Source organism: Phaethon aethereus, assembly GCF_964289735.1.
Source record: "Phaethon aethereus genome assembly, chromosome: 33".
NCBI lineage: Eukaryota > Metazoa > Chordata > Aves > Phaethontiformes > Phaethontidae > Phaethon > Phaethon aethereus.
The window spans coordinates 617,691-642,028 of record NC_138609.1 but is presented as its reverse complement, the minus strand read 5'-3'; the positions used below and the strand labels follow the sequence as shown (position 1 = coordinate 642,028).

At 58.7% G+C, this 24,338-nt stretch overlaps 3 protein-coding genes across 3 annotated transcripts; 1 reads left to right on the top strand and 2 right to left on the bottom strand.

The window, feature by feature from the left end:
• Nucleotides 1-5,037: 5,037 nt before the first annotated feature.
• LOC309414850 (killer cell lectin-like receptor subfamily B member 1B allele A) lies at nucleotides 5,038-9,410 on the bottom strand (the record flags this gene model as incomplete). Its single annotated transcript, XM_082012226.1, has 7 exons — nucleotides 5,038-5,161; nucleotides 5,260-5,480; nucleotides 5,602-5,756; nucleotides 5,965-6,093; nucleotides 7,555-7,650; nucleotides 8,807-8,872; nucleotides 9,326-9,410. The coding sequence occupies 7 exons, from the start codon at nucleotides 9,408-9,410 to the stop codon at nucleotides 5,038-5,040; spliced, it is 876 nt and encodes a 291-aa protein (XP_081868352.1).
• Nucleotides 9,411-12,925: 3,515 nt separating this feature from the next.
• On the bottom strand, nucleotides 12,926-14,408 carry LOC309414849 (C-type lectin domain family 2 member B-like; the record flags this gene model as incomplete). Its single annotated transcript, XM_082012225.1, has 4 exons — nucleotides 12,926-13,034; nucleotides 13,193-13,293; nucleotides 13,677-13,849; nucleotides 14,258-14,408. 4 exons carry the CDS (start codon nucleotides 14,406-14,408, stop codon nucleotides 12,926-12,928), a joined length of 534 nt encoding a protein of 177 aa, XP_081868351.1.
• A 6,913-nt stretch (nucleotides 14,409-21,321) lies between these two features.
• LOC309414848 (uncharacterized protein) lies at nucleotides 21,322-23,321 on the top strand (the record flags this gene model as incomplete). Its single annotated transcript, XM_082012224.1, has 6 exons — nucleotides 21,322-21,400; nucleotides 21,868-21,999; nucleotides 22,112-22,243; nucleotides 22,603-22,909; nucleotides 22,956-23,099; nucleotides 23,198-23,321. The coding sequence occupies 6 exons, from the start codon at nucleotides 21,322-21,324 to the stop codon at nucleotides 23,319-23,321; spliced, it is 918 nt and encodes a 305-aa protein (XP_081868350.1).
• Nucleotides 23,322-24,338: the final 1,017 nt, after the last annotated feature.

The following is a 24,338-nucleotide window of genomic DNA, read 5'->3' as shown; positions in this document are numbered from 1 at the left end:
CCTTTTCTCACGTCCCAGCCTGCGTCCACGCTGAATTACTGCTTCTCAAAACCTCCCACGGCAGCATATTTTTCTACATCGTTCTTGCAAACTATTTTTCTAAATTCTTTCGGGTTTTGGCCTTTTCCCAAAGCCCATGGCAAAACGTTATCGGACTCGGGTCTCTCCTCAGAGGAGGAAAACTGGCTCCACAGGAGCTACTTGTAGAACATTTACAAGAAAAACCTCAAAGAAACAGAACCGGAATCCGCCGATGCTAAATAGAAAATGCCGTTGTCAACAAGCCCCTGAAGCCACCAACAGCTCCTCTAACAAAAAGCTTCCGAATTTACTAAAACTACATATAAAAAGCTGACTTCAGCTGCCCAGCTGGCCTCCCTGCTTCCTACCAGCAACGTAAATACAAATTACATGACCAGTACCCGCACTTGGGACCTTCCTTAACTTGCAGGAAATATTTTCCAGGGAAGAACGACCTTCATGTGTTGGCAAAGGTGAGAATCAAAAGGATTTTTTTTGGTTTTTCCCCCCCAAACATTTGATTTTTGAATAGGGTTTAATTGGTGTAACCATTTTGCTGCTGTCTCCAACATCCAAATTCCTCCTGCCCCAAGCTGCAGCGTTTTGGGGGTAAAACAGCAGGTGATGGAGGAAGAGGAGGCAAAAAAAAAAGACACCAAGTGGGGAACAACAGAGAAGCTTGATCATCAGAAAATACTCCCAAATACACAGGGCTTGTGGGAAATACAGCACTCGTGTCCCAAAAAGCGTGACAAAAATATTACAGGCGAACGCTGTTCTAGTTCACAGCCTCGGAGGGGTGAAACGTCGCTGCCCAGCGAAGCGACGTCTTCACAAGCGGCACGCGGGAAGAAATCAAAGGCGCTTTTTGTCTAGCGCCCAAGGAGCATGCAGCACACGGGGCTGGACCTCTCGTGCCCCGACAATACCCAAATACTGCTGAAAAAAAAGAAATAAAAGAAAAAATCCACCTTTTATCTGCAGGGGTGTCCTACGCAACAGGGCACACAGCGAGGTGTTGCTGCAAGGAGACACCCTGGGGTCACCAGGACCCCAAAGCGGGACCCACAGCCCGGCGAGCCGGAGTCCCAGGGGAGGAGGGAGGAGAGCGCCGAGGGGGAAGGTGCCGGAGGGTGGGGAAAAAAAAAAAACAAACCATGAAGTTATGGGGCTTTGCGAGGCAGCCCCAGCACCCTGCAGGCTCCCAACTCGCCCTCCGCGCGCTCAGAGGAAAATGGGCTTTTCCGCGCCAGCCGCCTCGTCCGAACTCGGGAAACCGCCGCGGAACTCGGGGTTTCCAGCTGCCAGGAGCTGTGGGGAGAGGACGGATAAGCTCCCACCGAGCCACCAAAACCTGCAGATTCCCCCTCCTCCATGCCCACAGCCTCCATCCAGATGAGGGATTTAAACAGGCACCGGGACGGTCCCTGCTCCCGAACCCCAAATTCATCCCGTCGTACTCGAGCAAGAGCCCAGCGAGTTGGAAACGGCCCCGACGCTTTCTGCGGCAAAACCACTCCTGTGCCGGACCACCACTGCTCCCGTACGATTTTTTCGGTTCATCTCACACCCCCCTCCACCCCCCAAAGCCAGGCGGGGGGACGGGGGAGCGGCTGCACCCCAAGCCCCAGCCAGGCTCCACCAGGACCCGCGGAATCGGAGCGAAGCTGCAACCCACGGGTACGAGACCCCCCCGGGTTGGACGCTTTCGGGGCGCAGCGGGAGCGAGCGACGCCGCCGCGAAGACGCGGTCGGCATCGACAGTGGCTTCTCTGCTCCGTCTTCACAGCTGGCGTCATCGTTAGGGACTCGGGAAAGCTCGCTCGGCTTTCCCGTGAGGTAACGCACCCCCCCGAGGGATAAAGGCTTGGACAGCAGTAAGAAACCCGGGCGCCGGCTGAGCCCCCCTCGGCAAAGGATAAACCTCGGCGAGTCGCCGTGCGGTTTCTCCGGTCGAGAATTTGGCTCTCCCTTAGATTTGGCACAGCAATCTCTGGCACTGAGACTTAAGCTCCAAGTCCAAAATTGCTTAACCCCGGTCCAGCCCGAACTCCCCACCACGCGACGCTCTCGTACCCCCTTTCCTCGAGGCTTTCGCCCCAGCTCGTGCCCCATAACTCACCGCTCGCTCCCAGGGAAAGGAGGCGGGCACGAATGTCGGGATGTTCACCGGTTTCAGCCCTCCCGGCTCCGCTACCGCCCGGCTCAAGGCTTTCCAGCCCACGCCGAGACGTGCCGTCGCCCCGGCAGCGGGTGGAGGCAGGTTGGCATCCTTGGATCGTCCTGCCCGGGGTGTCCTCGGGGTGGTGACGGGCCGAGCGTCTCTCGGGACCTCCCACCTCTTGTCTCCTACAGAGGAACACAGAGGGGACGTAAAGCTTGCTATACGTTCTCCAGCCAAAAAAAAAACCCGAGAAATGCTCAGCAAGGAAGGGTCCCGTGCAAAAATAAAAGCCGTGTGAAAATAAAATCCACGCCGATACGCCAGCTCAAAGCCAATTTAATTTTTGCAGTACTCGCCACTGCTGACCTTCCTCTATCCCCTCCAGCGCGGGGAGGTGGGCGCCGCTCCAGCCTTCGTACCCCCGTGTCCCCTAACCCAGCTGGCAAAAAGGGGGGATTGGAGGCAGAAAGGTCCCACTTGAAAGGCTCGGTTGCTTTTCCAGAACAAATCTTTAAAAAAAAAATATATATATATATATATACAACCAAACCCGAGGCCAAAGCTGCTGCTGGTGCCAAGTGACAGAAGCAGCAGAAAAAACTATTTCTGGGCTCAAGAGCCGGAGGGCGATGCCAGATTTTCCCCGTTGCGTTAAGAGGCAGAGAAATTTGGCAGAAACTAAACCCCCTCGCTTTCCAGTCGACCCTCAGGTATGAGGGACCGGCAGCGGCTGAGCTTAGGTTCTGAGTGATGCCCAAAGTCAGCGTTAGTAGTCCGGTCGCGCCCAACGCCTCCGCCGGACCATCACGGGTCTGGATGCGCTACGAAAATCGCACAACCCGGTCAGCTGGACACGTCCTGAACTCACGCGGCCGCGCTCAGAGGTACGGTCGCGTTCGGGGACAACACACGCACACGGCTGATTTATACCAGATTTATACCCGATTATACACACCAATAGTGCCATTTATTGAAGCGACGGGCACGCGGGTTCTTCGGGTTGCCGGCGAGAAATTCGCTGCCTACAAAGCACGTGCAAACGCCAAAAATAGGAGTAACGGCGCTTGGCTATAAGCGCGTTAAAAGATGTAAAGTGACTCTAAAGAGATTTCTGAGCTTCCCGGGGAGGCACTTGGTATGACCAAGGGTTCGAATCTTACCCAACGGCGTCCCGATGGGGGAAAGAGAGGCTCAGCCCGTCGGCTGATCCCAGAAGTTGAGTACTACACGGCGATGGCGTCTTCCGCAACATCCAGCTCTTAAAACACTATTTTATAGCGTTTTACTTTGCAGGTGGAGCTTGAGTGACTCTAGTTCAAATTCGCTTCGCGTTTAAAGGTCCAGACTAGGAAAAATTCAGCGCGCAAGTCATCGAGGGGTGGTCGCACCTTGGGAGGTGGGTAACTGTGGAGAGGGGCGTGCGTTTTAGTATTATAATGATATTATAATAAGCAAAGTTGACTCCGAGTCCAGCATTTCGTCAAAGTTGACGGGTCACCGACCCAGGGCATGGCATATTAACGTATCTTTAGATTCCCTCGTTCACAGAGCGCGGCCGCGATGTCCCCAGGGTCACCAAGTGTCCCCGATGCTGCCAACGTCTGGGGTTGCCCAAGGAATCGCCGTGGTCGGACACGAGCTCCGTTTCACCCGCTCTCAACGCTCTTCTTAGAGGGTGATTTCCCAAATTGCCCCTCAGCGATGACTCCACACCCTCCGCCCCGCACCTCGTAATCGCGGGGACGCTGGCAGGAAGGAGCGAGCGGCTCCGGGGGGTGACGGAGGCGATGTCTCCTACCTGAGGGAAGATGGTGGCTTCCTCTTCCTCTTCCCTCCGGCAGCTCTTGGCAGCAACCACCCGAGTTGGTGAGAGGAGCGGCTCGAGGACGCGCGCGCGTCGCACGGGGGTGCGTTTGCTCGTGCAAGGCCGTGTACGGGGGCTCCCGGGGCGCCCCCGAATCTGGATTCCCCCCCCCAGGAGCCCCAGAAGCAGCACCCCATGGGTGGTTAGGGGCAAACCCAACCGGGACGGTGGGGTCCCAGTCCGCCCATCCTCAAGCATCCCGGCGCAGACAGCAGCGGGGATGGGGGGCCGTGCGATGCCATGGGGCAGCCCCACACCATGGGGCAGCCCCACCGAGCTTTGCCCCTGGTTTTGGAGGTTTATGCCACAGGGAGAGGCTCTCCTCTCTTCCCCAGCACCCAGCCGTGGGCTTAGACTTGCCGCCATCCCCGTGGCCCTCGTCCCTCTCCTCTGCCCAGCAAAGCAAGTTTTGGGCGTTTGCCCTCCTTGGGCTCTGGGCCAGGCGCTGCCTCGCGGCGAGCTCCCTTGCCAGGGCTTTAGTTTTCAGCTTTTTCTTTTTCCTTTCTAAGCCTAACCCTCCCGCCGCTGCGCTTCCCCTCTGCCTCCGCACCGCTGCCACGAGCGCCCGTCTCCTCCGCTGCCCGTCAGCCCCTTCCCAGCGCGAGGGGGGAGTTTCGCGGCGCCTGGGGCGAAAGCGTGACCTGAGGATGGGGATGGGCCGGGAGGAAGGCCGAGGGGGACGCTGGCACAGGCAGAAATCTCCCCAGGGGGTTGGATGGGGGCCCTGGTCTACCCTGGAGCCGTGGGAGGGTCGGACGGGGGCAAGTGGGGACACAAGATTTGAAGGATGCTCCTCCCGGCCCTTCCCGTTAGCGAACTGGCTTGAAACGACCACACAACAGAGCGCGGCTGACGTCATTACTAATTCGTGCCAATGGCTGTCACACAACAGCGTCGCCGCCGGCTCCCCCATTCCCCCGCTGAGGGCCCGATCCTGGCCCGTCCCCAAGCGTCTCTTGCAGCCACGGCCCAGCTTGCGGCGCCCGGCTCAGAGCCGGGCGGCTTCTTTCTGGCAGATCCACTGAGATTCCACGTCGCAGCTGCCGGAGCCGATCCTGTCCTCCCTCAGCACCCCGCAGGCTCTGCCTTGGTCCCCGGGGCTCAGCCGGAACCTGCGGGCACGGCACAGAGCCCGCGTCACGGCGCCGGGGTCCCGCGGGCGACGGCCGAGGCGCCCACCCCGACACCCATCCCTCCCCGCGGCGCTCACCGGCTCCGGTCCAGGCGGGAGCCGTTCAGCCAGGTCCAGCCCTTCCCGGCGGAGGGCAGGGAGAGGCCGATCCAGAAGTAGCGGGTGGGTTTCCGTACGGTTTCCTTTAGGAAACGCTGCGCCGGGGAGAGGGCAGGCGGCCATGGCGGCGCGCCGTCCCGAACCAGGCTCCAGCCCCGCCGTCCCCCGCGCTCCGGCGCCGGCAAAGGCAGCCCGGAGGCCTGGGCGCGGCGGAGGGCGCCGACCCCAGCTTTCGGGGCGAGCCCCTAACCCCTCCCCAGGTGCCACCGGCCCCTCGGGCGCAGCCCTGGGAGCCGTCCCCGGTGCCCTGGGGCCCGTTACCATCTCATCCTGGTCCCCCGGCATCAGCAGCTCGGCACCCCGATCGACGCAGTCCTGCCGGCTCTCGCGCCAAGGCTTGAGCCCGTCGGCGACCCAATAGCACTTGGTCCCGCGCAGCGTCCAGCCCGTGGGGCACAGCTCGCACCCCTCGCTCTCTGCGGACAGACAGACGGACACCACGTTCAGCCACCAAGAAGCCACCTTGTCCCCCGCACAGCCAAAGAAGGACAAGTGTTTAAGTCCTCTTTGCTCCCCAGGAACACGGGGATGCCCTGAGCTTCACGCGCTTCTCCAATTTGGGGGCCCCTCAGGTTTTGGGGGAAAGCTGATGGCGCAGAGACTCATCGTGGCCAGGGCGGTTACCTCGCAGCTTTGACATGCAGAGACTTTTCCTCAGCTCCAAGCGGATGTTCTCCAGGGTGGTGTTGCCACCTCCTACGTTCCTGCTCTCGTTTTTGCAGCTTCCCGAGTTCTCCGACTGCTGGTGGAGAACTGGAGGGAAGGACGGAGCAGGGAAGAGGGGCTGGCTCCCCCAGGCACGATGCCCACCGAGATCTACCTGCACGTGCCCCAGCAGACCGCAGGGAAGTATCTGGGATGGATCCTGACACCAAGCGGGTGCTCAGAGCCCTCCAGCCCTTCCCTCATCCTTCCCGTTCCAGCTCACCCCAAGCCTCGACCTGAGCATCTCATAGCGGGGTGAGAATTGGCCTCGAGGTCTCAACCCCGAGCAGACCCCAGACCATCTTCTTTCGGGGTACGGGGTCACCGCCTCTGAACTCAGCACCTTACTCGGAACTGCCTCCACCCCACTGCTGCTTCGCACTGGCAACAGGATGTGGCCCCTCCACCCCCTGCACGAGATGGTACGCGAGATACGGAGGCATCAAACTGGACGGCTGCAGAAAGCCCCGGAGCTCCTGACCGCTAAGGAAGTGACCTCTCCTGCAAAACAAGCCCTGCCAGCCTTATCTGCGCAGCCCAGAGGGGCCTGGCGCAAGGGTGAGGGGCTCTTCACCACCTTCTCACTACCCTTTGCAGCACAACGCGCCCGCAGACACCTGCGGCGCACATGAACAGCTCGCAGCGGATTTATTTTGGGGTCTCTCCGGTGCTGGGCCCACAGCAAGTTCAACCAACCATCCCCAGATCACTGCTGGCCCCAGATGCACCCCACGAGGGTGACAGTGCATCCCTACGAAGCCACCATGCCCCGGCTCGTGGCTTGCACCCAAAGTTGCTCCCACAACCCGAGAGCATCACCTGCATTTTGCAGCTCTTGGCCCCGTGGAGGGCACGGTGGTCGGTGAAGCTTGACCCCGATTGCTCCTTCCTCCATGCCCCTGTGCCAAAAGCTGGGCTGACCCATCCCCACCGCTCAAATCCACATCCGAGTCCCTCCCCAGCACAAGATCCACTGGATCGCCTCCCCGCGCCGGAGGATCGCCTCCCCGCGCCGGAGGATCGCCTCCCCGCGCCGGAGGATCGCCTCCCCGCGCCGGAGGATCGCCTCCCGCTGATCCATCAGACATGAGTCTCCCTTCCACCTGCTTAGTGTGGTTTGGGGGATGCTGTGGGTCAGGGCTACCAGCAACATCACACCGAGCACAAGGACCAATTCAGCGGGGCTCTGAGTGACCCTGAGAGCTCGGCCACGGGGTGTCAAATCCTGACCCTGCCACAGCTGAGAAGTTTCCAGTGGCTTCCCAGTGGTTTGGCTGGCCAACCAAAACAGTCAAGTCTCATCCACCCATCGGCTCTAAGCAAGTCTGATAAAAACCCACATCCCCACACCTTGCACTGACGTGCGTCAGCCAACGCAGATCATAAAAAGCGGCTTTGCCTCCTACGCAAGCACCTGGGCCAGCGTAGGACCCCCTCCCTGCTTTTCGGGTGGTCCCCCCTTTAGATTGTCCCTTGGTTGTCCCCGTGTCGCCAAGCGGACCTACTCACACAAGCATCCCATGGCTACCATGGCCACTCCAAGGAGGAGGTTCCCAGTCCAGCCGGCCCTGAGAGCAGTTCGGTGCCACTGGGGACAGCTCGATGCTGCAAGAGAAAGAGCTGTTAGGAGAAAACCACTGCCCCAATCCCACATCCAGCGACCAGATCTGCAGCACAGATCTGGGCTATTTTCTCCCCAAAAGCCTTCTGTGGTGGTGCTGTTCGTTGTTCAAAAGCTTTGGCCAATCGTCCACGTTTCACCGCTGCCACCCTCCTCCTGATCCTGCTGGCACTGTAGTAGAGTTGCTCGTGATGAGGTTGGGTTGGTTTTACCCAGATGTCCAACACTCCAAGAATCAGGAATTTCCTGGATGTTAGAAGCCATGAGAAACCCAAAGCGTTAAGTCAAGGTTAGAGGTGGGCTGAGATGGGAGATGTGCCCCACCCAGGCAAAACTAACTGCTGAACATGGATGGACCAAGCTCTCCAAGGAGAACTCATCTGACCAAGGTTAGACAGCTCCATCCTGCTCAAGGAAGCACGGAGGCAGATGTCCTCCCTGCAGAGCTCAAGGCCAGGCAAAGCCCACCCGTCCTCGGCTCTTGTTTCACAAGAGGGAGGCAGGCTGATGCTTCTGGACAAAGCCAGAGCTCACCTTGACCAGCAAAGGTGGATTGGGGGTTAAGGTCCATCAGCCTCGGAATAAAACAGCGAAGGAGGAACAACAGATTCCACCTCAGCATGAGCAGAAGGGGGGTTTTGCCCAGCCCTTTGAGATCAAAAGGGAAGTGTTTGGTGGAAACCATGAATTCTTGCAAAAAAGAGGGTGCAGCGTGTTGACTGACGAGGTCCTCCCCAGGCCCAGGTCCCCTCCAGAGAGGGAAAGAGCAGGAATTAAACCTTCTGCTGTTTTTTTCCATAAGCTAGAAACCAAAACTAGAGCCAGCAGGAAAAGAGCGTGAAGCACCACAGCAAGGCAGCAGCAGAAAGAAAGAAGACAGGGATGTGGAGGGATGTGGAACACCACTACGAGCGTAGGAAAGACAGACCAGGAGGATCAAGAGTTGGATCAGGCCATCTAAAGACACCAGCTGCCCTTCAGCAGCACAGGTCTCCTCAGAGCAGCTGAATTTGGGCAGGTTTGGAGCTGGCTGGGTGCAGGGGGATTTCTTCTTCCCTCATGCCAGAAGAACGGTCCCTTTGGACAGGTTTTAAGAACCAGCTCCTGAAAACACACTTGGTGCAGAGGCCGAGTCCTCACAGGCTTCAGGAGTTTCTTTTTCAGAGTTCAGCCTCTCCACGCGAGGACGACATCCAAACGGCCGAGCTGCGGGCAGATAAGGCTTAAAAGGGATCGTGCAAAACTTGAGGCTTGATCCCGGCAGGGCTGCAGCCAAAGCGGCCGCACACGGAAGGATGAGGGAGGCGCAAGGGGGACAACGCCGTGCCCGAGGGCAGAAGAGAAGCCGTGGTATTTCACCCCACGACAGCAAGCGTTAACGCAAGCCCGCTTGGTTTCCGCGGCGGAGGAATCCCGTTTACATTGAGCCACGGTAGGACGCCGGGCAGGGAGTGAAACGGCGACTCTGGTTTTCAAAGAAACCCTGTAACCCTTTCAAGGCAGAACTAGAAGGAATCCCGAACAGCAGACGGGATCCCTTATCGCACCACCACAGCCCTGGGCTCCTTCCTGCACCAACCGGAGGGTGGGAGTCTCCCAACACGGCCACAGCCCACCCGAAAAAAAAATAAAAGCCCCCCAAACCCACGATACACTTACTGCCAGGCTGAGGAAGCGAATGCAGCGTTCCGCAGCGTTTCCCAGGACCGATATCCAGGTCGGCGTAGATAATTTCCCCAGCCATAGCGGGAGAGGCGAGAGGACCACCAGCCGTGCCTCTCACTCGAACGGTGGCAATCCAGCAGCTGGCAAATCCGGGTTTTTTTCTAAGGTTTTTCACTCCTCCAGCTCAGCTTTGCAAGCTCCTCTCCAAGCAAGAGGTCTGCGAGGAGAAGCGCAAGCCTGCGAACGCTCGTCGAGCGGAACAAGATCGCCAAAGAGCGCGTTCAATGCGCAAGCCAGCCTGAAAATGAAACTTGCCGTGGCTTCTGCTGAATTAAGCCAGGGAAAATGAGTTCACATCGAGGGAAGTAACATCTGACAGCATCAAGAAGCCTTTTCTATTTGAAGTCGAGCCATATTCTTCTAAGGTGCCAAATGAAAACTCCCAAGCAAGTCACCCTTAATAATAAAAGCAGCCCAAACAAACCCAAACTACGTGGTTCTGCAAACAGCCAGTTCCAGACTCCACTCCCCTTTGTCCAAATTGGTTACTTTGCACGAAAATGAAGGTGTCCTTGAAAGAATGATGCAGAGACTCTGCAATCTCCCGGAGTATTTCTTGTAGAATCGTAAGAATTGTGATTTTTATGAAATAAAATAAAACCAGGTCCCTTCCACCCTTATCTCGTCCCTTTAGCTACGTGAAAGGTGTTTTCTAGACTTAGTCACTGCTTCTCCCCACCCAAACCTATTCCAGCATCGCCGCTTCCTCCCTGTTACCAATTTCTGTGGAATCCCACTGTTTTTTGCGCCCGGGTTTGAAGCACACCACCATTTCGCTGCTCTACAGAGCAAGGAGGTGCCAAAAACACTGGGAAACTTTGGAAACAAGGGCTTAGAAATAAGCCCTTCAAGGGGAAGGGATGGAAAATTTTCCAAACAGCTCAAGAAATTAATTTTTCTCCTTCATTCCTTGTTTTCAAGTCATTTCCAAGACACAGCCAGCTTCTCCCTTTGGAAACTGTGATGGGACTAGAGGGCAGGAAAGGTAGAAAAGAAAACACAAACGTGAAGTTATAGAAAATACAGCTATAAAGGCGTGAGGCGACAGTCTTACTGGTTGGTTTGGAAGACCTGCTCATCTTTTTCTGCACACAGGCTGAGAAACCCCACACAAGGATCTTCCAACCCCAAGGAAGCAAAGGCCAGGCTGTCAGAAGAGTCATCGAATGCTTCTGGATCTATTTTGAACCCAAAAATGAGCTATTTATCCAGGTTTTGGAGAAAGTGGTTTCTCTGGAGAGCAAAACCACTCCAGACTTGCAATTTGAGCACACAGCGGGGCTCGATTCCAACCCATGCCATGCCCAGAACGGTGGGATCTGAGCAAGGACTGTCCCACCACAGTCTGCTCTGCACACCCCCGGTCTCGGCATCCCCACCTGTCCAGAGCAGGTAGGGAAAACCCCGGGGAGATTTGTCAGGATATTTCCTTTGGGAGAACCGAACGCAGGAGGGGCTGCAGCTTCCCTACAAAAGCAACAACCCCTTTGGTTTAAGGTTTCAGCGAGGCTTTCTGCATCTAATCTGACCACACAGAGGCAAAGCAACCAAGAGTGAGCTCCTGAAGAGAGCAGCTAACGCTGCAAACACCTGCAACCTCATTAAACTCTTATTTTTTAATTTTACAGCTAGGAACAGCAAACCCAGCAGACTGCTGAGCAGGATTCCTCTTCTCTACGGCAACGGCAGCAGGCAGGGATTAAGCAGCGCACGGGAGCTGGAAGCTCAGCTATGCCGGTTGCGCTAGAGGGACCAGTTTAACCACTGCTGCTGCCAGTTCGGGTGGAACTGCAGGTAATACTGGCAGGAGCCCCGTGATATGTGGAGGAAGAAAAAGAGTCAGCTGGGGAAAACATCACCTAAACCGAGGTGCAGGCACTGCCAAGGCAGGCAGCTGGGCGAGACCTGCCTGCGCCAGCCACAGCAGCTCAGTGACGACCTTCTTTCTACAACAGCCCCCATCCGACACCCCGATCTCCTTCCCCTCCCCATCATGCTGGAGGCAAGCAGGGCTCAAAGCCTTTTTTTGCTACCTTTAAATAGTTTTGAGGCCCTATTGGGTAAATTTTGCCCTGTTCCTTATGAGAACAGAGGTGGCTGCGGTTAACAGCGTGAAAACAGAAAGGCTGCGACAAGAAGGGCAGCTGGCAACGGCCACCACATCTGCCGAGGTGATTATAGAGCCACTGCGGTCAAAAAGCCCGAGTGACTTTGCCCCAGGGGGAAAAGGCACCTCAAAAACAGGGATGGGCTCCTACGTTGCCCCCTCTTCACTCACCACAGCTTGCTCCTGCTCTAGCGCAGGGGATTATCGCTCTTCTAGTCCGATTGGCATCCTTAATGGGAGGCAAAGGCGGAGAGGAAGCGTAGCGGTGCGAGCACTAAGGGAAGTAAAGGGAGGGGAAAAAGGAATTAGGAAGAAATCGGAGCGGAGGGAGAGAAGAGCCTCTCCCCATGGCAGAAGCCTCAAAAATAGCTTTTCCACAGCTCAGGAAGAGCAAGCCAAGTAAAAACGAGGTGGGACTGCCCCGACAGCGCGCTCTCCCATCCCCACTGCCATCTCAACACCTAACTGGGATGCTCAAGGATGGACGGACTGGGAGCACTGGGAAGGGGCCCTCTCACACAGCCTCCACACCAGCACCACGCTCGCAGGGGACACAGCGAGGTTTGTGCACCCATCACCCAGGGCAGGATTCGTCCCAAACGCCCACGGCTGCTTTCAGCTGCTGCTGGGGCTCCTGCGGCAGCACCTTCTTGAGGGGGGCAGGATTTGGGGGGCCCTGAGAGCCCCTGTACACAGGAAAACAAGGGGTGATGGGGAGGGACAGCAGCTTTCAGCAGAGCACGGCCCAGGGGAGCCCCAGAACTCGCCTAGGTCATCGGGCAGAGCTCCAGCCATCCCCCTCCGGCACCCCACGCTGCCACGGCTCGAGGGGGAAGACCCCGGGGGGGCAACTGGCACATCACAGGATGGAAAGTGCACCCAGGGGCGAGGAGGGGAACGGACAGGGCTGCCTTGAGCTGACACCTTCCGGAACACAAGAGACACCCATGGTAATTTACCACGTTTTAATAAAAACATCAGCAGAGTTAACAGTGTCAACGTCTAACTCCTGGCTCCCACACACACGCCACCTCACAGCCAGGCTCTGCGTACCCTCCATCCCGCACAGCACCCAGGACCCACGCTGAGCTCATCTGGGAGCAGCAGGCTGAGCTCCACCGCCACACCACAAAAGCAGGCGTAGGTGAATTGGGAGAGTTCTGGGGTGATCCCAGAAGGTGAAAGAACGCCGATACGTGCGCAGCCCAAGGTCCCAGACCAGGCAGCCACACCTCTGCTTCCATGATGTCTCCCGTTCCTGCAGGTTCTTCTCCCTGACACCTGGCAGTGAGTTGTTTCTGAGACCAGGAGCAACCCAAACCAGCAGCTGAGGCAGGAACATCCCTACACTGCTCTGTGCTGGTGGAGGAGGTGAAGCTGTGAGTCCCCAGCACGAGGAATGTCCTTTCTCCAGCCCTTCTCTCACATCACAACTGGGGCTTGCTGCAGAGGTAAGGCCGGGGCTGTGAGCAGCTTGAACTCGTGACAGCATGGTCGCTCAAATACACACACGGTCCTCGGCCACGCACCAGGAACCTGCAACGAGAACGGAAGACACTGCTGGTACCATCGCAGTAGCTCTGTCCCCCAGAGGAGGAGACAAGGGCTGCCTGCGAGGGACAGTTCCAGCAGACACGTCCCACCAGGCCCCCACCCATCCCATCCCCGCGGCCCCAGCTCGCGACAGCACTCACGTGAGGTTGAAGTTGCTGCCATCCACCCACTCCAGGCGCTCGCCCCGTCTCTGCAGCCCAAGCCAGTAATCAACATTGCCCTTGAGGCGCAAGAGGAACTCCTGGGTTGGAAAAAGAAGAGCCAACGGTCAGGAGCTGCTGCCAGCCCCACGCCAGTCACTGTCCCAGCCCCACACTGGGCCTTGCCGGCCCCCACGGCAGCAGCTCCCACCCAACAGCGGTTCCCACACGCTCCTCTTCTGAAGGAGCTTGCCAGCGGCGCCAGTCCCGCTCTGCCCAGGAACCAGCCCAGCACCAGAGATGGGGAGATGCGCCCTGGACTCCACGCTGCGCCCCATGCCTCTCTCCCTCCACAACCCTGGGGCAGAACTACATCTCTGTCCCTACTGGCACCTCTCGCCTGCCCAGCACCAACCCCAGGGTCTGCACCCAACCCAGGGACCCTCGCCTTCATCCCACACAGCCACAACAGCCCCTCACTCACCATTTCCCACTCCCTCTTCAACACAGCCAGCGAGGCCCCGAGCAAGGAGCACTGCTCCTGGCTCCACTCCCAGCTCCCCTCCTCCCTCGAGAGGTAGTAGCAGACGTTGCGGTACCCGACCCAGTCGTCAGGACAGGCCAGCACCGGAGCCGGACGCCTGTCACACCTTCCTGCTGGAGAGGGACAGGGAGAAGGGAAGAAGGTCAGAGGATTCCCCTCCGCAGGACCAGGGGACACGGCTCCGTGGGGCAGGGAAGGAGGCAGCCACAGGCTCCCCCCACAGGGATCCCCAATGTGCTGCCACGGAGCAGACAGCCCAGGGGTTAACAGCCCAACAATGTGCCCCACGGCGCAGCTGGGGGTGTCCCTGCTCCTCCCCAGGACCCCCGGGGACAGGGCAGGGGCCTGGCCGGGCGAGGGCCTGGCCCCACCACGCTCCCCCCACCAGCCCCGGCCTCACGCACCAGCACCTGCCCCAGCCCGGAGGGGAAGGGGCCACATCCAGCCCAGAACCGCACGGGTGCTGCCGGCAGCACACGCAGCGCCCAGGGGCCGGACGGAGGCAGCCGCTCCTCCCTTACCTGACACTACAGTGAGAGCCGCAGCCAAAGCCAGGACCAGCGCCACGAGCACAGCCAGCGCCAGGACCCACGATGCACACAGTGTGCCACGCTCGCCTGGAGGAGGAAAAAGCCACTCGCCGTGAGGACGGTGCTGCCCCAGGGCAGGCATGGCCCTCGCGTCCCTGCCACCCCAGCCCAGGGAACGTGGGAGGGCCACCCCAGCCCATTTTCTGCCCCTGCAAACATACAGCTGGCAGCACAAAAGCCAAGCGACAGACACAAACCAGGGACAAGGCTCTTGCACCACAGATGTGGGGGAAGGCGGGGGGTGTCTGCTACAGACCATCCGATGTAGCCTGAGCAGAATACAAAGCCCTTTCCAGGCAGCTGGAAGAAGCCTCACGCTTGCCAGCCCCAGTCCCTGTGGGGTGACACTGCCACAGGGACGCTGTCTTTTGCCTACAGGCCACAGGGGTGGCCCTGCACTCACCCAGAACTCTTCTGTATGTCCTTTTGTCTGTATCCCCACACACCTCTGGGTGAGGCAATGCCTCTCTGTAGTACTGGGGACCCAGAGGCTCCTTCACATTCCCATCAATGCAGCAGAATCCATTGTCCTCCTCTTTCTTCCCTTTTCCCAAGGGAATCTGATATGTGGAATATTTTTGCTTGTGACAAGCAGAATCTTGCACCCAAGGCATCAATACTGCTGGGAAAGCCTGTTTCAAGCCAAGCTTGGATGCAGTTTTAGCACCACTGCTATTATCACGTTGGGGGATTGCAGAAGGCATGAAGATGACGCAGTATATCAGGATTCTGTTGCCTGACAGCTGTCAAGCTTGATTTAAAATATTGGCCGTAGCCCTGTGGTGACACCCAGGCTCAGGAAGGTGATGCCAGTCAGTCCCCAGCACCTGGGGAGACAAATCACAGAATCATTAAGGTTGGAAAAGACATGTAAGATCATCAAGTCCAATCATCAACCCAACAACTCCACACCCACTCAACCATGTCCCCAAGTGCTACGTCCACATGGTTTTTTGAACACCCCCAGTGATGGCAACTCCACCACCTCCCTGGGCAGCCTGTGCCAATGCTTGACCACTCTCTCGGTGAAGAAATTTTTCCTAGTAATCCAGTCTAAGCCTCCCCCGGCGCAACTTGAGGCCATTTCCTCTCGTCCTATCACTGGTTACTCAGGATAAGAGACCAACCCCCACGTCCCATTTCAGGTTGTTGTAGAGAGCGATAAGGTCTCCCCTCAGCCTCCTCTTCTCCAGACTGAACACCCCCAGTTCCCTCAGCCACTCCCCATCAGACTTGTGCTCCAGACCCCTCCCCAGCTCCGTCGCCCTCTCTGGACACGCTCCAGAACCTCAACATCCTTCTTATCGTGAGGGGCCCAACACTGAACACAGGATTCGAGGTGCAGCCTCACCGGTGCCGAGTACAGGGGCACGATGACTTCCCTGCTCCTGCTGGCCACACTATTTCTGATACAGGCCAGGACGCTGTTGGCCTTCTTGGCCACCTGGGCACACTGCCGGCTCATGTTCAGCCGGCTGCCAACCAGCACCCCCAGGCCCTTTTCCCCAGGCAGCTCTCCAGCCACTCCTCCCCAAGCCTGGAGCGTTGCCTGGGGCTGTTGTGACCAAGTGCAGGACCTGGCACTTGGCCTTATTAAACCTCATACAACTGACCTCTGCCCATCGATCCAGCCTGTCCAGATCCCTCTACAGAGCGTTCCTGCCCTCCAGCAGATCAACACTCCCACCCAGCTTGGTGTCATCTGCACACTGACTGAGGGAGCACTTGATCCCCTCATCCAGATTGTCAATAAACATATTGAAGACGACCAGCCCCAGTACTGAGCGGTGGGGAACACTGCCTGTAACTGGTCACCAACTGGATTTAATGCCGTTCACCACAACTCTCTGGGCTCTGCTGTCACTGAGCTCAGGGTCCAGCCTGCGGCCCCGGGTCCCCCCCAGACACATCTGCTGAGCCCTCCTCTGCTCACCACAGCTGCCAGACACCACCACCAGCAGCCCCAGCACCTCGGGCTGGGGTGAGACCTTGAGCCTTTGGAGCCAACGAGGAACTGGAAACCTCAGTTATCCTGGGGGCGAGGGGACGCAAGCGGGGACCCGAGCAAAGCTTTTTACAGGGTGCTTTGGAAAAAGACTGAAGTCAGGGCAAGGGAGGGAGCAGGGCAGATCAGGAACTAATATGCATCTGCAGTTTGTGGGTTTTTTTCCCCACTTATCTGACAGAGCCCTGCACATCTGGCCCCCACCAGTTAAGGCAGAAACCAAAACTTCCTAGGGTTGCAGAAGCACAAGCTCCTTAACCCACTCGGGGAAATACCAACACCTGGAAACCGCCTGTTGCGGGCACGGAGAGTCACAAACAAGGCTCAGATTACACAAGGCGAGGCAGAACTATGAACCCCAAAGCTGATTCTGTGGGCTTGTGCAAACCAGCTCCTGCCCGAGCAGGGCTCGCAGCCCGGCGCCTCTGCGTGTTGGCATAACCGGTATTTTTTCTGTTTGGAGAGGAACCGTTTACGAGCTCCCCGCCAGGAAAAAGCAGAACCGGCTCCTCGCCAAGCGGCCCCCCGGGGGAAGAAAGCACCAACGCCGCAGAACGGGGTGGGGGCAGGAACCCACCGCAGCCCCACGGAGCCCCGCCACGCCGAGCCGCAGCTGAGCTGGGAGCGCTCCAGGGAGCGGCAGCCATACGCGCTGATGGCTGCAGGGTCAGGGGCTGGGACCCCTCAGCAGCTCCCGCAGGGAGAAGCCGAAGGAGGGACGAGGAAACAAAAGCACTTGTGCTACAAAAGAGGAAGCGAAACCAGCCCCAGCTGCAGGGGAACAGGCACCTCCTGAGCCTGCACGTACCCACGCCTGCTGCGGGGGGCAGCGGGAAGGAGGCGGCCACAAGCAGCCGCTCGCTCAGCGGCCCCCGAGAGAGGCGAGAAAGCGGGGAGCCACATGAGGAGCGCCGTGGGGAAGGCGAGCCCACCGGGCCGCCTTCACCCCACCTTCCCACCACAGCGAGCGGCGGAGCCGGGGCAGAACCGACGACAGCAGGTCCCTACCTGCGCTACGGCCGCCCCCGAGCACCACCACCGCCGCCGCCGCCGCCTCAGGGCGAGCTGCTGCTGCTGTGGCTGCCGCCGCCGCCGCCCGAGCGCTCCCCGCCCAGCCACGAGAAAATGGCGGCGATCCCGCCTTTATAGCAACTCGCGCAGCCCGCCCACCGCTCTAACCAATCAGCGCGCGAGAACGAGGAGTGGCGGGGGAGGCGGCCAATCGAGGTTTCGCCTCGTCGCACGTAAGCCGTCCTCCCCATCTCGGCCCTCGGGGAAGAAGGGGAGCTCGGCGGGGTCGTTGTTTTGGGGGAAAACTCGGGTGGTTTTGGTCTCGCGGGGACATCGGCGGGCGCAGGACACCCCCCCCCCCCAATTCCTGCAGCCGTTTTTTTTCCAGGCCGTTTCCCTTCTCGTGCGGCGCTCACGGCTGCCCCCGCTTCCCTCAGGCTGTTTCCCCCCATTTTGGGGACCGCAGGGGGGTCGTTACGAACCCCCTCTTCCCTCACCGATATATCCCTCTTCGACGTGTAAAAGCGTTATTAACGTCGTTCAGACGCATCGTTCGACGTCATATGCCACAACGCCGGGGGAGGGTGTGGAATTTTCCGGGAGGTTTTGGTGTTAAATGAAGCAAATTAAAGGGCGGCCCAGCCCTGGGAAAGCAAATTTGCTCCTCCGTCAAAATTCGCAGCCCGGGTCAGGTTGGACGGGGCTCCGAGCACCCTGCTCGGGTTGAAAAGACCCCTGCTTGCGGCAAAAGAGATGGACCAGGTGAGGACTAAAGGTCTCTTGGAAAGTCAAGTGATTTGTCCGGGCAAGGAACTAAGAGATAGACACCACTTCAGGAGGGACTGGCAGCAAAATCAAGCTGGTAAACCCTTCCCATCACCAGAAACGTCTCGAGTAAAGAATTGTAAGTAGTAATAACAAGTTTTCCCTGTTTTGGTCTTGCATAGGTAGCACGAGAGCGTACGTATCCTTTCTAACCCTTTGTGCGTTGAAAGAATCGCAGAATCACCAAGGTTGGAAAAGGCCGTTAAGATCAAGTCCAACCGTCAACCCAACACCACCATGCCCACTAAACCACGGCCCGAAGTGCCACATCCGCACCTTTTTTGAATGCTTGACACCCATGCCTCCCATCTCTCCGTGGACGACTCGAGATCGGTGCTTCTGCTTTTGCCCCAGCAACGAGGCGTTAAAAATAAAAGGGCTTAGAGCATCTGCAGGTACGTGAGCGGAGAAAATGAAGGGGATGTCGTGCCCCGAAGGGGATGACGCGGGGCTGATGCCGAGGCATGAACCGTCCTGCCCCAAAACCCACTCGTGAGCACATAAGCGCCCCGGTCTTCAATTGCCTGGAGGCAGAAATGGGGCAGAAATGGAAAGGCGAGACTCAAACTGGAAGGGGAAAGCCCCCCAGCATCATGGCACGGGGAGAGGGGACCGGTGGCCAGCAGCCTCGGGGGGCTGGGGAGCGGTTGGGCTGGATTCTGCGGGCGCAGCAGTCATGGAAGCAAAACTGAAAGTTTGGTTAGAGCCCGAGTGATTTCCCCGAAAGCCGAGCTATGACTCGAACCTCTTATTAGTAACGATATTTTCTCTTTCTGACTTTGTACAGCATCAACTGGAAATTTCCAAGCACAAAGAGTTGAAGCTTTCAGAGAAAAAGCTGTAGAGTCGGGCTGTCTCACAGTGTTTCTCCAGGATGTAGCCACATCAGCACTTCACGTTTTATTTCTATTTTATTTATCTTTTCCTTTCCTGAGCTGTTTATCAGTTAGATGCAAACACTGTCTGTGCGGCCGGCGCAGAGCCGTCGACAGCTGCCTCACGGTTTTGCCGAAGACGGATTTCAAAACAAACGTTCTCAGAAATAGAACCAGAAATAAGGAAGTTTTTCTGTGCTGTATAATCAGCCGATCCGGATACGTCCGCCGCACTGCTGATGTGGCAGAGAAATATGTTTACGACGGCTGTAGCCAATAGCAGGCTTTAAGCCCCGCGGTAGAGTCGCCTTTGGGGAAGAATAAAGAGGAAAAAGAGAGAAAAAAAAAAAAAAGAAAGGAGAAATCTCCCACTGGTGACCAGCGCAGAAGAGAAATGATGCAGCTTTCCCTTGCAAGCAGCCTCTCCTGGGCTCCTTCACGGGCTTTAACCACCGTTGTCATTAAGACACTTTTGACTCATTAACTCACTCATTATGCTGCCGGTGCTGATTAAAGCCTGGTTTTCCGCCGTGGTGTCCTAAAAGGGCACTTCTTGGTCTGTTCGGGTGCACTTGGTTATAGGGGATGTTCCTCTGTTCGCTTCTGTTTCTTGCTAAGTTCAGTAAATACAGGGTTAACTTCATGCCTGCCTGCACCCACAAGCCTGCAGACACTGCTCCATCAGCTGCGGTCGTTATTGATCTATTGATCGGTCGTTATTGATCTATTGATCGTAGAGGACAGCAGGCTTCGGGTGGGAAGCGACCTTTCAAGGTCGTCTAGTCCACCCCCTTGCCATGGGCAAGGACATCTTCAACTCCATCAGGGTGCTCCGAGCCCCGTCCAGCCTGGCCTGGGATGTCTCCAGGGACGGGGCATCCACTACCTCTCCGGGCAACCTGGGCCGGGGGTTCACCACCCTCATGGTGAAGAATTTCTTCTGTAGGTCTAGTCGAAATCTCCCCTCTTTTAGTTTAAAGCCATCACCCCTCGTCCTGTGGCTCCAGGCCCTGCTAAAAGGTCTGTCCCCATCTTTCTCCTCAGCCCCTCTCAGCCCTGGCCGCTGCAGGAAGGTCTCCCCGGAGCCTTCTCTGCCCCAGGCTGAGCCCCCCCAGCTCTCCCAGCCTGTCCTCCCAGCAGAGCTGTTCCAGCCCTCGGAGCATCGCTGGGGCCTCCTCTGGCCCCGCTCCAGCAGGTCCGTGTCTCTCCTGTGCCGAGGGCTCCAGAGCCGGACGCAGCACTGCAGGGGGGTCTCCCCGGAGCGGGGCAGAGGGGCAGAACCCCCTCCCTCGCCCCGCTGGCCACGCGGCTTTGGGGGCAGCCCGGGACACGGGTGGCTTCTGGGCTGCGGGCGCACGTTGCCAGCTCCTGTCTGGCCTTTCACACACTCGGTCCTTCTCCACTCTCCATCCCTTCACCCCCAGCCCGTTCTGATACCGGGGGTTGCCCTGACCCCGGTGCAGGACCCTGCACTTGGCCTTGTTGAACCCCATGAGGTTCACAGAATAACCAAGGTCCTCGTCTGGATCCAGTGAAACTGTTTAAATAGAGGACAGAGGGGACCTACGTCTTCTCCGTCTCGTTATATGCACAAACCTGAACAATAAAAGAAAGTAATATTTAGTTTTCAATGCGCGCAGGCTACCTACCCTCCCATGCTGCCGATGCGAGACGAAAACATGGAAAACTTGTTATTACTACTTAATCCTCCCTGCCTGAGCGGTTTCTGGTGCTACTGAGGGTCTTTCAGCTTGGTTTTGTTTCCAGTCCCCCAGCAGTTGGTGGTTGGGACCCGTCGGTGTTCGGTAGCTGTCGGTGATGGGTATCCATCAGCACTTGACGGCCTCCGTCCGCATCTGCCATCCATCAGCTCCCCCTCTCCTCTATCACAGAAAATTGAGTTTAAATCGGCAGCGATTTCTGCCATCTCCTATTCCTCCTCTCTTTTCCATTCCGGTTTTATTTCACCTTTTTTTTTTTTTTTTTTTTTTTAATTTCACTGTATTTCACCCCAGAAATTTGGAAAGCAAAATCCTCGACTGCCTCATTCCCATCCCCGCCGCCTTTCACGGCTCCAGCCTCGTCCTTCCTCCTCTCTCCTTTACTCGGCTCCCTGGGTGCGGGGGGGGGGGCTGTCCCCGGCAATTTTTGGGTTATTTAGCTGCTGCCATGGCAGGAAGCTCGGACCCCGCTGCCAGTTCGCACCTCGACGGTCATCGGTGGCTTGGTTTCCTGTCCCCTGCTCCGTGTCACTTGTACCCTCCTGGCTCTTCCACGACATGGAGGATGACGATGGCTACATGGTCTTAGACCAACGGGGAAAGCGGGGTGCTGCAGGGAGCCCCCTCCAGGATGCAGGTATTGGGGATTGCGTGTGCTGGTGTGTGTCCCCCCCCAAAAAAATTGTGTGTGGGGAGAGGAAATATGGGCGGGTGATGACCGGTGTGAGCTGAGAAGGGGGGAAGTGGGGTGATGCCTCCCGTTGGGTCTCCAAGAGCTGCTCAAGCGGGGGAAACTGAGGCATGGAGTGAGGGAGGAGGGTCCGGGGGGGCTTTTCTTGAGGCTGTGGCTCACCAGACACCCCTGGCTCCTGCCTCCGCCGAGCTGCGGGTCTCAGCTGTGACCCCAAAAGAAGGAGCAGAGGGATTTCGGGGGACACCCAGCTCCTGCTGCTGCTCTCAGTGGGGTCCTGCAGGGATTTGGGGTGTCTCGCCAGGGTGCTTTGCCACAGGACACCCTGCTTTGGGCTCTCCGAGGATGGGGATGGGTGGACACAGATGCTCTCAAGCCCCCCCTTTTTTCGCTACCCCTTCCCCTGATTGCAGGATCCGGCATGCAAGACCCCCAGGGGGGTTCTGCCCCACGGCAGGCCAGCGCCCTCGCAGGACCCCCTCGCCATCCCCGCTGCCTCCTCAGGGCCCTGACGGCTGCCCTGGTGCTGTCCCTCGTGGCGTGCGGTGAGTTGGCCCCCACGGGCTTTTAATTTTGGGGGGGTGGGAGGGACCAGGTGCCCCCTCCACCCCCGAGGGAGGATGCCCCCCGACCGCGCTCAGCATCCGTCTCTCCCAGTGTCTTGGCTGGTGGCGGAGAGGGGACAGCCCGAGGGGGCCGTGGTGTGTGGGAACACGTCGCTGGGATGCGGTTGTGCCGGCTTGGGCTGCATCTACCTGGAGCTGAAGAAGAGCCTGTGCTCCCTGCAAGGTAACCCACCCCCCTCAACGAGACCCCCCCCTTAATAAGCCATGGCGGAGCATCCCTCCAGCTGAATCCTGCTGTCCCCACCGCGGGGGACGCGGGGCTCCCCCGGGATGCCCTTAGCATAGAATCACAGAGTCATTAAGGTCGGAAAAGACCTCCGAGACCCTCGAGTCCAACCGTCACCCCAACGCCCCCGCGCCCGCTCAGCCGCATCCCCAAGCGCCGCGTCCACGCGGTTTTTGAACCCCCCCGGTGACGGTGACTCCCCCACCTCCCCGGGCGGCCCGTGCCGACGTCCGACCGCGCTCTCAGAAAAGAAATCCTTGAGTAAAGCGCGGCGGTGTCCGTCTGTCTGTCCGCAGAGAGCGAGGGGTGCGAGCTGTGCCCCACGGGCTGGACGCTGCGCGGGACCAAGTGCTATTGGGTCGCCGACGGGCTCAAGCCTTGGCGCGAGAGCCGGCAGGACTGCGTCGATCGGGGTGCCGAGCTGCTGATGCCGGGGGACCAGGATGAGATGGTAACGGGCCCCAGGGCACCGGGGACGGCTCCCAGGGCTGCGCCCGAGGGGCCGGTGGCACCTGGGGAGGGGTTAGGGGCTCGCCCCGAAAGCTGGGGTCGGCGCCCTCCGCCGCGCCCAGGCCTCCGGGCTGCCTTTGCCGGCGCCGGAGCGCGGGGGACGGCGGGGCTGGAGCCTGGTTCGGGACGGCGCGCCGCCATGGCCGCCTGCCCTCTCCCCGGCGCAGCGTTTCCTAAAGGAAACCGTACGGAAACCCACCCGCTACTTCTGGATCGGCCTCTCCCTGCCCTCCGCCGGGAAGGGCTGGACCTGGCTGAACGGCTCCCGCCTGGACCGGAGCCGGTGAGCGCCGCGGGGAGGGATGGGTGTCGGGGTGGGCGCCTCGGCCGTCGCCCGCGGGACCCCGGCGCCGTGACGCGGGCTCTGTGCCGTGCCCGCAGGTTCCGGCTGAGCCCCGGGGACCAAGGCAGAGCCTGCGGGGTGCTGAGGGAGGACAGGATCGGCTCCGGCAGCTGCGACGCGGCCTTGCAGGGGATCTGCCAGAAAGAAGCCGCCCGGCTCTGAGCCGGGGGGGGGTGAGGCATCGCCCCCCCGGCTTTCCCCATCCTCTTCTAATGTGTGGGGAGCCGGCGCCTCGTTCGCATGTTAATTTGTATATAACGAGGGCGGCTGGAGGTATTTGGGGTCAGGACGAGCCACGCGGAGAAACCACCAGCGGTCAAAAGCATCGAAATCTTCAATTGCGCCCCAAAAAATCGTCATCGAGGGGTAATCGTCATCAAGGGGTGCTCCGAGGAGACAAAAAAGAATCGTCACGGGATGAAAACCAATTCCTACGACTCCGCGATCCTCCAGCAGCTTCGTCAAGGGTGTTTGTGACGAGGTTTCAGCCGGGCGGAGGTGCAGCCATCCTGCGGGAGGCGATGCTGGGGGAAGGGGATAAGTCTAGCTAAAAAATAATAAAAAATAAAAATAATTAAAAAAAAAATCCGCTTTTGGGGGGGAACCGAGGGAGGAGGTAGAACTCAGCTGGAGCGGAATGCTGAATTTGTGACGGCTTTGTTGACGCCAAGGTGAGCTGAGCTTTGAACAAGACGCCCAAGAGAGAGGAAAAGTTTTTTCTTGTAAAACTGGGCTGATTTGGGCAACGGGGGTGAGCGTCGGCCATCGTCCGAAAAAGCCCTTGGGACGAGGGGAAGGAGGGCAGGGTGGGCAGGGCAGGGTGGGCACGGCAGGCATGGCGCTAAGGGTGCGGCAGCCTTTACTCTTAATACTATAATTATCATTACAGGGGCCTCCTTGCCCCCCTCAGGGCCCATGGTTGAGCGTCCCATAACGCACCCCCAGGCACCGCCACCCCCCCCGACTACAACTCCCGTCAGCCCACGCGCCAAGGACTCCGTTTCCCGGCGCGCTCTGGTGGGCAGGGGCGGCTCGGCGCGCATGCGCAGTGGCGAGGAGGCGGAGGCGGGCCCTCGGCCATCTTGTCCCGGTCCCTGAGCAGTGTGAGCGATGGGGGGGGGAAAGTCCTTTGGCTCTTAAAGGGGGCACGGCCCCGGGGTGGGGCCACCACGACTTGAG